The 12,653-nt window shown below is 40.9% G+C and overlaps 1 protein-coding gene across 1 annotated transcript; it reads left to right on the top strand.

The window, feature by feature from the left end:
• The first annotated feature begins 498 nt into the window (after window positions 1-498).
• On the top strand, window positions 499-10,987 carry MISP3 (MISP family member 3). The gene is made up of 3 exons (XM_083352817.1): window positions 499-1,093; window positions 3,612-3,694; window positions 8,048-10,987. Exons 1-3 carry the CDS (start codon window positions 550-552, stop codon window positions 8,141-8,143), a joined length of 723 nt encoding a protein of 240 aa, XP_083208943.1. The 5' UTR covers window positions 499-549; the 3' UTR covers window positions 8,144-10,987.
• Window positions 10,988-12,653: the final 1,666 nt, after the last annotated feature.

Raw genomic sequence — 12,653 nt, forward strand, 5'->3', positions numbered from 1 at the left:
AGCCAGCCAGAGGGGGAAGAGAATCTGACTGGTGCCAACAAACTGGACAAAGCATTTCCTGACTCACAAAGCCTGACGGGTACAAGTGATCCAACTTGTCCCAAAGAGGCAGCTGGTGCAATGGTTTTAGCCAGTGCCGAAGATCTGCTAGATACCAGGAACAGAGTAGACTCTCGAGGTTTGGCTGATGCCTCTTTAGCTAATGGGTTAGCTACAGAACATTCTAGCTTGAGTCCAACACCAAGAAAGGGATTACTACTTAATGTTGCAGACCCCACCACTACCAGAGATCTGGTGAGCCCAGCAGATTCAACTCTTGCTGCATCTCCTGCTGAGCAACACTTGGTGACTGAAGAATCGGACTGCCCCACAGACCTGATGGGAAATTATACCTATGAGCCTGAGAACCCTTTGGAGACTCCAATTGAGCGAGAGATCCGTGTACATCTGGAAAGGGAAGAACTTCTACGAAGGGAGAGAGGCCTGGGCAGTTCTCGAGGTACCCAGGAATATGTGGAAGTGTGCATCAAACCTATCTTGAACCAAAGTATGGCATCCTCCCTAATGCCAAAGGAGAAGGAGCGACAGTGGGCTGGTGTCCAGATGCAGAGGGAGATTCAACGGGAGTGTCGGCGTGAAGAGGACCTAGTGCAGCTGGGCAAGGTGAGAGGCACCTATGACCGTGGTACACCCCAAGAACTGCAGGAGAAGAAGATGGTTTTTGAGCAACCTTCCCACCCTGAGACACCAGACTTCAAAAAGATGGCACACAGCAGCAGCAGCAACAACAGCTACACAGAAAATGCAAGGGGACCATCTTTTGCTCAGGCCAATCGGATGTCCAATATGATCACCCTGGACTCTGGTCTTTTAGCAGAACCGAAGCCGCATATGCCAGGGAGAGCCTCCTTGGCTAGTTCCTTTTCGTGCTTGCGTGCCAAAAGCTCTCAGTCTCTGTTGGAGCAGGAGGTCCGGGAGGTCCAGGAAAGAGAACGGGAGCTGCAGAGGCAGAGGTTCGCCCTGTATGGCTCGCCATTGCCTTGTCAGCCAGCAGAAGACTCCAATCAAGCCGAGGAAGTTCCCTCCCCACCAGGTAAGTACTGTAGTAGTTGGAAGATGGGATGAAGACAAGCAGGGCTTTTTTTCTCATAGAACGCTCAGAACGGAGTTCCGGCACCTTTTTGGGATAGAACCTTGTAGGGTAGGCAAGGCGGGTTGTATGACGTGTGTGAGTTCCGGCACCTTTTTTGAATGGAACCTTGTAGGGTAGGCAAGGCGGGTTGTATGACATGTGTGAGTTCCGGCACCTTTTTCTTTTACAAAAAAAGCACTGAAGACAAGAATGAAAAAAGGGCCACATGCTTGGCTCTGAGTTGAAGAAGCAAAGCAAGCAGTGATCCTTTCTCATTCCTCTCTTCAGTTTTCCCAAAACAGTTTCCCCCAAACTGTTGTCATTCAAATAGACTACAGCTCCCCTTATCCCAGGAGAATGCCAACTTGGGCAAGGCTTTATTAAAACATAAGAAATGAAAGCAAAAAGAATTTGGGTGAAATAGAGGGGCAAGAAAAAATTAAAATAAAGTTCTTCGGGAACAGATCATAATTGAACAAACCCTGGAATTCACTCCAGTTATAATAGCCAATAGCTTTGATCAGTTTTCTCCACTCTGAGGACTTTGAGATGTATTGGAATTATATCTCCCAGAATTCCCCATTCATTTGTAGGAGAATCGTTGTTTGGGGAAGATTGGCTAGATGGCTCTAAGGGGAAATTGCATCAATTTATGGATAAAACCATCACTTTTTAGAAACATCATAACTCTGTATATAAGCTGGGAAACAGTCATGATTTCATTAGCATTCTGCGCTTTCTGGAGGCTTCTGGGCATCCAACAGAGGCATGCCAATCCAGATGGATATTGGCCTTCCTATTGCAGGCCTCTTCTGAAATCCACTCATTCTGAGACTAGTTTGTTGGAGTCAAATGCATAAATTGCTTGATATGGTCCACATTGCAATGTGGTCACACGGCATGACCTTGAAAGAGCTGCTTGGTCTGCTTTCTCTAAAGTAAAGGAATATTTTAAAAAATGCAGAATGGGAATGTGCAGAAACCTGAGGACAAAAGTATGTTTGGGGAAAGGATTCTGAACTGGTAGCACTGACCACTTTTATGCCATTTGTCCAAGCTTGAAGAAAGAAAGAAGAAAATTGCATGTGGTGGTCAACTCTGATGTCATAGAACTCTGCATTGATGCCACAGAAATCTGTTTTTAATCTTGATTTAGTCTGTTTGCCACTAGCTTTTTCATACATTGCTCTTCCTAAAGACAGCAATGCATTTCGATTCCTCCTCATTTCAACATGATAAAATGAGCTAATGATATAAAGTAAACCAGGGCAGGCAATCTGGTCCATCCAAGTGTTTTGCCTTCAGCTCCCATAAGGACGTGAACAGGGCCGATAGTAAGGAAGTGTGAAAACTAGACCTTGATTGAAGGTCTAATACTTCATCCTAACGTCCCTCTGCTGATTCCTATGGCTTAAGAAAGGGCTGCAGTTGATATCTGGATGTCTCACCACTTGCCTACTAATGTGATGAAGTGATAAAAGAATGTTGGACAAAGCCTGTGTTCAAATCTCTTTAATTTCATCAGTTGTTGTAACCATCAGTCTGTCTGTATCAGCTAATACAGAGTGAAATGTAGCATGAGAATTTGGCATTCAGCAGACAAGGCGTGTGTATCCAGAGGGTGGAAATAGGTTTCTAGGGTGTTATAGCAAACACTGGTTTGAACTTTAACAGAGGCAAGACTGAAAGGGAAAGCTGGGTGTGAACGCTTATGGCTCTGAGAATCTTCTCAAAAGAGGTGTGGAACTCATAGAAGAACTGCGGCAGAAACACAGGAGGAAGAAGGACCCATTTCTGATTTGTCTGTGGCAGTAGCAGTGCTCAGGCCATGCTGTCCTCATTCTTACATTATGCCTAGCCACAAAGTGGCTTGGGATTAAGTGTATTATGCAAACCAAACCATCATGGCTTGTCATCTGTAGGTTTTCTTTTAAAACATGATGTATAGTATGGGCCCTGCCGGTAGTAAATCATTTATAGAACCAAGTTTAAATAAATGCATCAACCCAGCTACAGAATTTAAAGCCCTTCCCTATTATCAGTTACTTAAGCGTGAGAAATAGAACTCTGTATATGCTCAGGCAATTTCTCCACAATCGACGTATAACACCTTCATAGCAGCCCTTGTTGACATGATTTATGGTTCATCACACAGCCAGCCAGATGCCCAGACTGGATTTGGCATTTTTGTCTAGCCACGTCAAGTCCTTCCAAAGACCTGGGATAGGTAGATCTGGATGTTTGATAAGTGTTACAGATGTCGTCTCAGGATGTAAGCTGTTCCAAGTAAAGCTGCTTTTTGCAATTGACTGTTGTTGTTGTTGTTATTATTGTTGTTATTTTGCCATAATGATGGATGGATGACTCTAGAAGTGGCTGCAAGCCGCTAGTTGGGAGGAACGACCACGGAAGCATTCTCTTGCTAATGAGACTGCGTAGCTCCTAAGACTGACTTGGCTTCCTTTTTCTTTCTTTGCAGAGAGACCTTCCTGCAAGAAACTGGAGGTCACTTGGCCCCCTCAAAGCACTTCAGAGAACATTCAGGTGAATGGCCTCCACCAGGTAACAAGCAGGGAAGCTCCAGTGATCCTCACAGCTATGACATGTCGTATATGTTATGGAATAAAGCTAGATGTAGCAAGCTCTTATCACTCCCAAATGCATACGTGAGATAAAACTATGATCCAATAAGAATGTGGGGCATAATCTCCCTGTCTCATTCATGGATTCATTTTAGAACATTCAGATAACTTTTTTCTTGTTTCTTTTCCAAATCTTCCTATGTTTCCCCACCATCTTTGTTTATCCCATAAAAAAAATCCCGTTAATGGGGGTAGTACTCATCATTGTTGAAGCACTTAAAGTATTAACAGGTAAGTTAAAAAGGGGGGAAACTTGCAGGAGATGTTAACCATGGATCATCATATTCCATCTGACTCCTCACAATTATTTCATACTGCCTTAAGCTCTCCTCTCAGGAATATACAGTAGGTGGTTACCTTGGCACAGATGAAAATTCCGGTCCTTAGAACCTTTCTCCATTTTCAGTCTGGCCCTTCCTCAGCGGAAGGCCTGTAACAAGGGTCAAGGGTCCAAAAATAGAGGATAATGAGAAGTACCAACATTCATTTGTGGCCTCAGAACAGGAGCAAGGTTTCTAGCTTTTTTTCAGAGTTTTTGCAATTCTCCAACCCAATCCAAAATGATTTAGAGGAATTATTTTGGTAACGATATATCTGGTCCCACCTACTTATACTATATGAATCATGCTGTATTATGGAAATCCCAGTATAGCCCTGGAACCAACAGAAGTTCTAAATCTTTAAATTATAGGCTTTCTATAATCTCTAACCCAGGGGTCAGCAACCTGAAACAGTGAAAGAGCCACTCAGAACCGGTTCCCTCACAAAAGGAAAAACTGAGAGCCGCAAAAAATGTGTGCGCATGCGCGTACATACGCACATGCGCAGAACAGGGTTTGACTGAAGAGTGGAGACAAGGCGAGATATGCACCTACCCTGCATATTTGAATTGATTGGTTGAACTTTTTTAGTCCCACTTTTTTTTTGGACTGCACATGGCAGAGGACTGGGAGCCGCAGGAGACGGCTGAAAGAGCCGCATGCGGCTCCAGAGCCGCGGGTTGCAGACCTCTGCTCTAACCTATCACTCCCTTCTCTTCCAAGCAGCATAGTGGTATTGTCAGGGGTGATGGGCTTTGTAATCAATAAAAAAGGAATATTAGAGTTGCAAGATGAGGTTGCTCTACTCTATAGTATGTTGTTTGTGATTGCAAAGTATATAAATATTATGGATGCAAAACCATTCCCTTGTTTTTCCTCCTACTGGTTCCTTTGCCATCTTTCTTATTGTTAACACTGTGGTTCATAATTCCTTAGAGAAAAGAAACGTTGCTGTTGAAAGCTTTGTGTGTAGTGAATAAACTATTTAAAATAACAGCAAGGGCCTGCCCACTCTTTGTCACTGATAGCTTTGATTTGCTTTTGCAATTGATATCTCCCCATAGTCTTTCACCATAAACCAGAATATTATCGTATACGATAGAAACAGTTGCAGTTTGCTAAGAATCTGCTCCTTTGCAAAGGTCAGACTCTGAAATTTACTTTGAATATGTGAGGTGTTTGCTTGGGATGGCTATGGTTTACCTGGTTAACTAAGTTCCATTTTATGACATGGTGTGATAAGTATGGATGGAACTTGAATGAATTTATCTCTGTTTGTTTGCATTAATGAATGGTATTTATTTAATGATCAGTTGGCATGGGGGGGGTGTCTAAGAATATCATGCAACCTTGGGGGTTGGTTGGTGGCTTTTCAGGGTGCTCCCTCCATCTTTTTTTAACTTTTCTAATTCTTAATTTTTAACACTTTCAAGCTCTGTTTTTAATATTGTTTTTAACTATGTCTCTTTTTATGGTTTTTATTTGCAAACCACCTAGAATCACTTAGGAGGGTTGAGTGGAGTAGACATTTTATAAATAAAATAAAAACAGAGCATGTCAGAGAAAACTAAGCTCCTTACATTTTATATGGTAGAATGCAGCCGTGAGTGTACGTGCGTAAAGTGAGGCTCCTGCAAATTCAGCTCTTCAATAATATGTCTGGATGTGCACTATTCAGCTCCTTCCATTGCATGTGACTCTTTAAAAGAGACTAGAATGGTATGGTACCTAACCCACGTCTACTCACAGTTGTAGTTTATCATACAAAAAGTGGCTCAACTTTGCCACACTCTCATCTTTTGCAGAGAGAATTGTACAAGATGTCTTGCACAAACCATTCTCACAAAATTGACCTGCATGCATTTCTGCAAAACACAAAACTTTGCTACTATTTAAAACAGTGGAAAAAATACTGATTTCCTCCCTTCCCCCCCCCCCCGTTGTTTTTTTTAACAAAACTCATTCAATGGATTCATTGTACTGCAATACATTTACATTTGTTTCCTTTGCCCTTGATAGCAGCAGGAAAATAATTAAGCTGTAATAGTAGTACTGGGCTATTATTCTTAGGAATTTCATATCTAATCTCACGTGGCTGCAGACATTGGAAGAAAATTCACATGCTTCAGGGTGTTTTTTTTGTCATTTATTGAGATAATCTAAAAACAACAGCAACGGCCTTTCAGATTTTTGTATCTGAGGTTCTAGTAGGAAGTAGTTGGCTTGTTATAAGATTGAAAGAGCTTCTATGAAGGGACTTACTTGTTAACATCCTTTCCGTGTTTCTTTTTGTGCCTGGACCTCTCCCCTTTCCTAGAAGAGGATCCTGGAATTGCCCTAAATGGCCAACATGCTAGTACCAGCACTAGAGGACAAGATTACAAGTTGTGCCTTTGCTGGAACAATTTGGAGCTTATTTATTTATTTAACATATTTCTATCCTGTTTGATTTCAGTTAAGCCAACAGAGAGTCATGTTAAAAACACAAAAGAGCAACCATGTAATTTTAAAAAAACCCCACAGATTTATAAAACATCAGGTCTGTTATAATCTCTGTAAATGCCAGTTTTTTACGCTGAGGCTATTAGAAATGCTGTCAAATGAAATAACACACTAATATTTAGACTGCGTAGCTCCAGCCCTTTAAAAAAAATCCATTCTATATTTTTCAATGACATATTTGGACCAGTGGAGCAGTTTAAACCCATTTGATTGGGTTTAAAAATAAGTTTTTAACTTCTTCTTAAAACACACCAGAGAATGAAGTAGTTCTAATTCTAGAAAGAGGGAATTGTGCCAGGTTGGTGCTGTCACCAAGAAATCCTTACACCTAGTCAATTCTTAGTGAGCTTCCTTCTGGGTTAGTTCCTACAGTTAGTACTTCCAGGAAAGTCAGAGACAAACTGGCAACAAAACTCTGTGCAGCTTAAATTTGGCTAAAATTGCAAGAAGCCAGTGTAGCTTTGCCAGAATAGGTGACCCATGATCTTGTCAGGAAATAACTGCGAGAAGCATCATCATCAAAAATTAGGTGAGCAGTGGTCCATTGGCAGATTACAATCTAGCTTTAGTCCTTAATTGCTGTACATCATGGCATAAAACTGAATGGGGCTCAGATTGTCACACATCAATCTATCACCATGCCAGCCTCCACTTTGAAAAGCTTGACTGAGAGTCTAACCTGTAAAGGAACAAACTTACTTGGCCTCAGTCTAAAGAATGTAATTAGACTTCTGTTATTATTTGATTCTTTTTACTAAAAGCATGTGATCTTTTTTGTGTAATATGAGAAAGCATGACAAACCCAGCTCCCATTAGCATTAGAAGGAGAAGCAGATCATGTCAGGGCTTTCCTCTTCAAGGGCGAAGGCACTAATCCTGACACATTTACTGTGATGTGCATCCACTGAATCCAGCATGCTCCAGATTTATTTATTTATTTATTTGTATTCTGCCTTTATTATTTTTTGCAAATAACTCAAGGCGGTAATGCATTGCACAGACTTGTGAACTGGCAAATAGAAACCATGATTCCCAAACTACAGTGGCATTTGAGGTGGCAAGATTTGGAAATTTTTCCCTTTAAGATCAGATCTAGGAAAAAGCTTAATTTGCAACAAAGCATACAAAGGGTATATTAGGCATGTTATTAAGTTTTATGAATTAATCAATTTTTGAATTACTTTTTGAATAATTCTGGATCATAAATCCTTGCCCAGTAGAGGCAACTATTGATGTTGACAGTGCAATCAAATTGTGTTCTTTGGAGGTTGGGAAAAATAAATATTAGTTTAATCGCAAAAATGATGCTGAGTGCTTTTCTTTGTTCTGAACTAGTCATGGCAGCATTCTTGGACTTAGTTCACATACTTGCTTTTTCATGTGTTTCTTGAACCTCACAAACCGTTGCTTCCTGTTTCCCCCTTTTCCCCCCTCCCCATTCAACCCCACAGGTGGAGAGAAGTCCTCGACTCCTGCGTCGCCAGCGAAATGCCTTAATCCAGCGTTGGGAGTCTGGAGCTATTGGCAATGAGGAGAACCAGGATTAGGGGCTGCTACAGCCTGAAGAAGCAATTGGTTGACTTCCTTTCATAAGACACGCCGGGGTTTCTCAAGGAGTGCCCCGCACAAGCATAAGTGCCATGTGCAAGCATCTCTCTGGAGCCCATCCTGCACTCCTTCTATTCAGCCTTTTGATTTGACAGAAAAGTTCCGAAGCCTGTCTACACTGTCAGTTTGATCATAAGCAGAAAGGATGTTTGTGCTTGGTTGCATTCTTCTGAGATTTAAATTGGAGCGAGAAGGAAAGACTACGGTTAGACTATGAGCTGTTCTGAGGGCTTATATAAGCAGAAAGGGTATACTTTTAGTAATCAATAAATCAAATTAAGCTCCAAATCCAAAGCATTGTGGCTATTAGTTTTGCATATATGTAGGGACACCTGGATGGACACCGATAACTTCTTTAAATAACTTTTCTATTCATAACTTTTTCCCCTACATTTTACAGCTTTGATCCACAGGGTCCCACCACATGCAATTTTTTTCAAGTAGGTCCAGGGATGCGCAGGTACATTCTGACCAAGGCTGGCTGCCATGAGGATGTCTAGGTAGACAAGACACAGGATTACCTTTCGCTTTGGGAGCTTGGCAATTAACTGGCTTTCTGGGCTGATTATGTCTCTGGATACATATCCTCAGGAAAGAGAGATATTAAGATCACTAGTTCCCGTGTGACTGATTTTGTCCCCAGGTTTGCTTGTATTCAACATGTTGCACATGGATTTTGCCCTTGAGTATTTATATAGCACAAAAACATATGGTAGGAGGAAGCCCTTCATATTACTCCAATTCATAGGTGAGAAACCACAACAAAATTCATATACTTTTGCAAAGCTCCTTTCTGCTGCTCGTTTTACAGGGGATGCTGGCTTCTGTTCATTTTTTTTTAATTAGAGCTTATTTTGTGTAGGAGTAACCCCAAATTGCAGGCGTTTATAAATTCAGCAAGAATCCCGGTCTTTAAGAATTCTTTCTGTGGCCCTTAAAAGAAGGGTTGTCTGATGTTTTTTCCTCACTGAGAAAATGGGCAGTCATTTTCCCCCCAGAGCTAAAAGCCATTTAAGAGAAAGAGTGAACTTGCTTAATTAACTGTTATTTGAAAGGCTAAATCTATAATAGCATTTCCTTCTATAAGTAAATGGGATTTATTGAATTGACAGGACATTTAATGCACAATAAAAAAAACTAAGTGGCAGAGGAGCTTCTCTGCCTTGACTATTATGCCTAGGCTACGTTTCCGCTTTGTGGCAACGAGAGAAATGATTGTGTCAACATCTCCAGCTTAAAAAGGTGGGGAAGGATCCTATTTCATCGGGCTGGAGGGAGAGTCTTCCACAAAGGCTTGGTTTGCTGAGGTGACTTTACTTGTCTGACTCATAAAAGCACATTTTATGAGGAAGCGACAGGTGGTTTAGAAATATGTACAAGTCGATCTCACATGTTCAGCTCTCCACTGACCACACCTTTTGCTCAGTTCTGGTGCCTTTCTGGGATATGAGTGTGAGAGGCAATATTTGATCGAGTAAAAAAGTGAACGGCCCCCAAAGCCATACTTTCAACCAGTAGATTTATTCCTAGCAGTGCCAAATCCAATGCAGCAAAATGTTTCTTAAGAATTTAGCCTTTATTATAACCCTACCATTTCTTAAAATCAGTGTGAAAGAATAGCTTTTGTTAGCACCCCTTGTGTAATGCTTACGTGGCCTCAGGACAGCTAGACACACCCAAACTCTTTAAAGCACTCCTTCCCTTCGGAAACATTAATATTTTTTTTTACTCAGACTTTTAAAAGGATAAAAATATGACTGTATGATCTCTATATGTTTTGCTAACCATTCTTTGATAGTTGGCATTCTGTAAATGTTTAAATAAATAAAAGGACATTCTGCAGTGTAGAACTGAAAAAAAAGCCTTTTCCAGACTAAAATGGAAGGTTGGGATTGGGACGCTTAAACCCCAGAACTACCACTCCTTCTGTTTTTTAGTTTTTGAGAAGTCATAACTAAGTGTAATTTTTAACACTAATAATAAATCTCCCAGGCTTTTCTCTACGCACACATACACGCACACGTACACATCCCCTTCCTAGGTTTTCTGTACATGCATATTCTGGAGAGAGAGCCACGAATAGGACTGGGAGCTAAAGATGGAGAACAGTTTCTTGAAATGTATCAATCATGGGTGCTTATAGGTACCATAGGGAGAGAGTGATCCTGTCATAAAACGATGGCAGTAATGAGTGGGCCCAAAGCAAAATGTGGAGCAGAGCCAACTGGGTAGTATGCCAACTGTAGGAGCAGAGCAGGTGGGTGACTGAGAAAGGAGGGACCAAAGCTGTCTGTAGGGAACCAGAAGTATATAAAGTATGTAATTTCAGACATTATACCATTTGTAACATTTATATCATGGCACTGTGACATATGTGATACTATAGTCTCTTTCACTAGATGCTTATGGGCAGGACTATGTCCTTTCCTCTCTTACATACAGTATATATGTTATTGTTTTAACCATTCAGTCACGTCCGACTCTTGGCAACTTTATAAGCAAGTGCTCTCCATGCTACCCTGTCAAGCCCAGCTTCTTTCAGTTGTTGGATGTTCATCTTTGTATCAGTTTTGATGTTATCAAACCAGCGTGTTCTTTGCTTGCCCCTTCTTCTTTGTCCACTAACCATTCATTGACTTCTCCAATGAATTTGCATGCAGGACATGGCCAAAGTAAACCAGTCGTAGTCTTGTGATTACACACACATATATATGCTCCTGCTGTAGAATAATGTGGGAATAGATGTAATGTTCTGGTAGATATTTCTCTTGCAAAACAGAAAATAAAAATGTGTGGTAAGACTCTACTAGGCCTAATCCACTTATTTTACTATGGTATTAAGTAAAATAACTTCGAATTCCGAGTGCCGCGTAACAGAGTGAGCACCTATTACTCGTCCCAGCTTCTGCCAACCTAGCAGTTCAAAAGCACGTAAAAATGCAAGTAGAAAAATAGGGACCACTACGGTGGGAAGGTAACAGCGTTTTGTACGCCTTTGGCATCTAGTCATGCCGGCCACGTGACCACAGAGATGTCCTTGGACAAGTGCTGGCTCTTCGGCTTTGAAACGGAGATGAGCACTGGCCCCTAGAGTTGGAAATGACTAACACACATGTGCGGGGGAACCTTTACCTTTACCTAACTTATTTTACTATTAAAATAAGTGGCAAAAGAGACGCAGAAGTGTTTGATGAAATAAATAAGCTATTTCTTCTAGTAACTTACTAATGGGAATAATAAAAGGATAAAGAATAACCAGGGATGGGTGGAGGGAATTGTCAGTGCTACAAGCAGTGTATTTGCCTAAATAAACTAACACAAACAAAGAGAAAGAAGGCCAGTTTATGACAAAACAAAAGTACAAAAGGACTGATAATGTTTTGGATGTTCATGTGCTCTCTGATATAGAAAAATCATGCCTTCTACTATGATAATTGTGATCATGGTGATTTTCATGGCTGATGGACAGGCAGAGATAAGATTGTAGGTCTTTTTTATTTTTGGATGTTTTTTCCTCCAATTATCTAGACCTGGGCTTAAGCATCTTCCAGAATCAATTTCCAATCAATTTTGGATTGTCACTGAAAATTAGAAAAATCCCACCATCATTATACAATACTGTTCTGCTGAATCTGCACAGGTTCTGCAGGCCAAAGAAAAGAGCTTTAGGAATTCCATTCTTGTTGGTGTGTAATGGATGGATGGAAATAACACTGGAAGGCACACACACCCTTTTTCATGAGTGAGCAGTGTGAGGGCCAAGATACTAGGATTTAATAGCAATGCTTTTAACATGACAAGCAAAAAATTGTCAGGGTATGTCTAGTTTAAGGAAGAGAAAGACTGTGGGTGACATGATAGCAGTCTTCCAATATTTGAGGGGCTGTCACAAGTAAATGGATGGAAGCTAATCAAGGAGAGATTCAACCTAAACGTAAGGAGAAATTTCCTGACAGTAAGAAAAATTAATCAGTGGAGTGGCTTGCCTCCAGGAGTTGTAGATACTCCATTACTGGAGGTTTTAAGAAGATGTTGGACAACCATTTGTCCAGAATAGTATAGGGTCTCCTGCTTCAGCAGTGGGCTGGACTAGAAGACCTCCAAGGTCCCTTCCAATTCTCTAATTGTGTAATTCAGTGATTTTTTTTATTTTTATACCTGCAGTTATAGTACTATTCCAAAATGGTGTGTTTCTTCCTGGGGCAAAGTTATGTCATAGAGTAGACCCATTAGGAATTTGGAATAATAAATACACTACTGAACAAACAGCTTGCCCATGGAAATGCCAGGATATAAGGCAAAGCTGAATATACTCCTCTAGCCAATCACCCTGATTATATTCTTCAAACAAAGCAAGGAAAGGAAGAATTCTTGGAGTCAATAGGTTTCTGGATATTATTCACATTCTTGAACAGTTTTCTCAATCTGGCTGGAAATTGCAGTTGAAGT

The sequence above is a fragment of the Vipera ursinii genome, assembly GCF_947247035.1.
Source record: "Vipera ursinii genome assembly, chromosome: 2".
NCBI lineage: Eukaryota > Metazoa > Chordata > Lepidosauria > Squamata > Viperidae > Vipera > Vipera ursinii.

Excerpts from the sequence above, each read along its gene's own strand:
- MISP3 (XM_083352817.1), top strand. The coding sequence starts at position 550 with ATGGCATCCTCCCTAATGCCAAAGGAGAAGGAGCGACAGTGGGCTGGT. Across the intron at positions 1,094-3,611 it reads GGAAGTTCCCTCCCCACCAG|AGAGACCTTCCTGCAAGAAA; the intron begins GTAAGTACTGTA and ends CTTTCTTTGCAG. Across the intron at positions 3,695-8,047 it reads AGGTGAATGGCCTCCACCAG|GTGGAGAGAAGTCCTCGACT; the intron begins GTAACAAGCAGG and ends TCAACCCCACAG.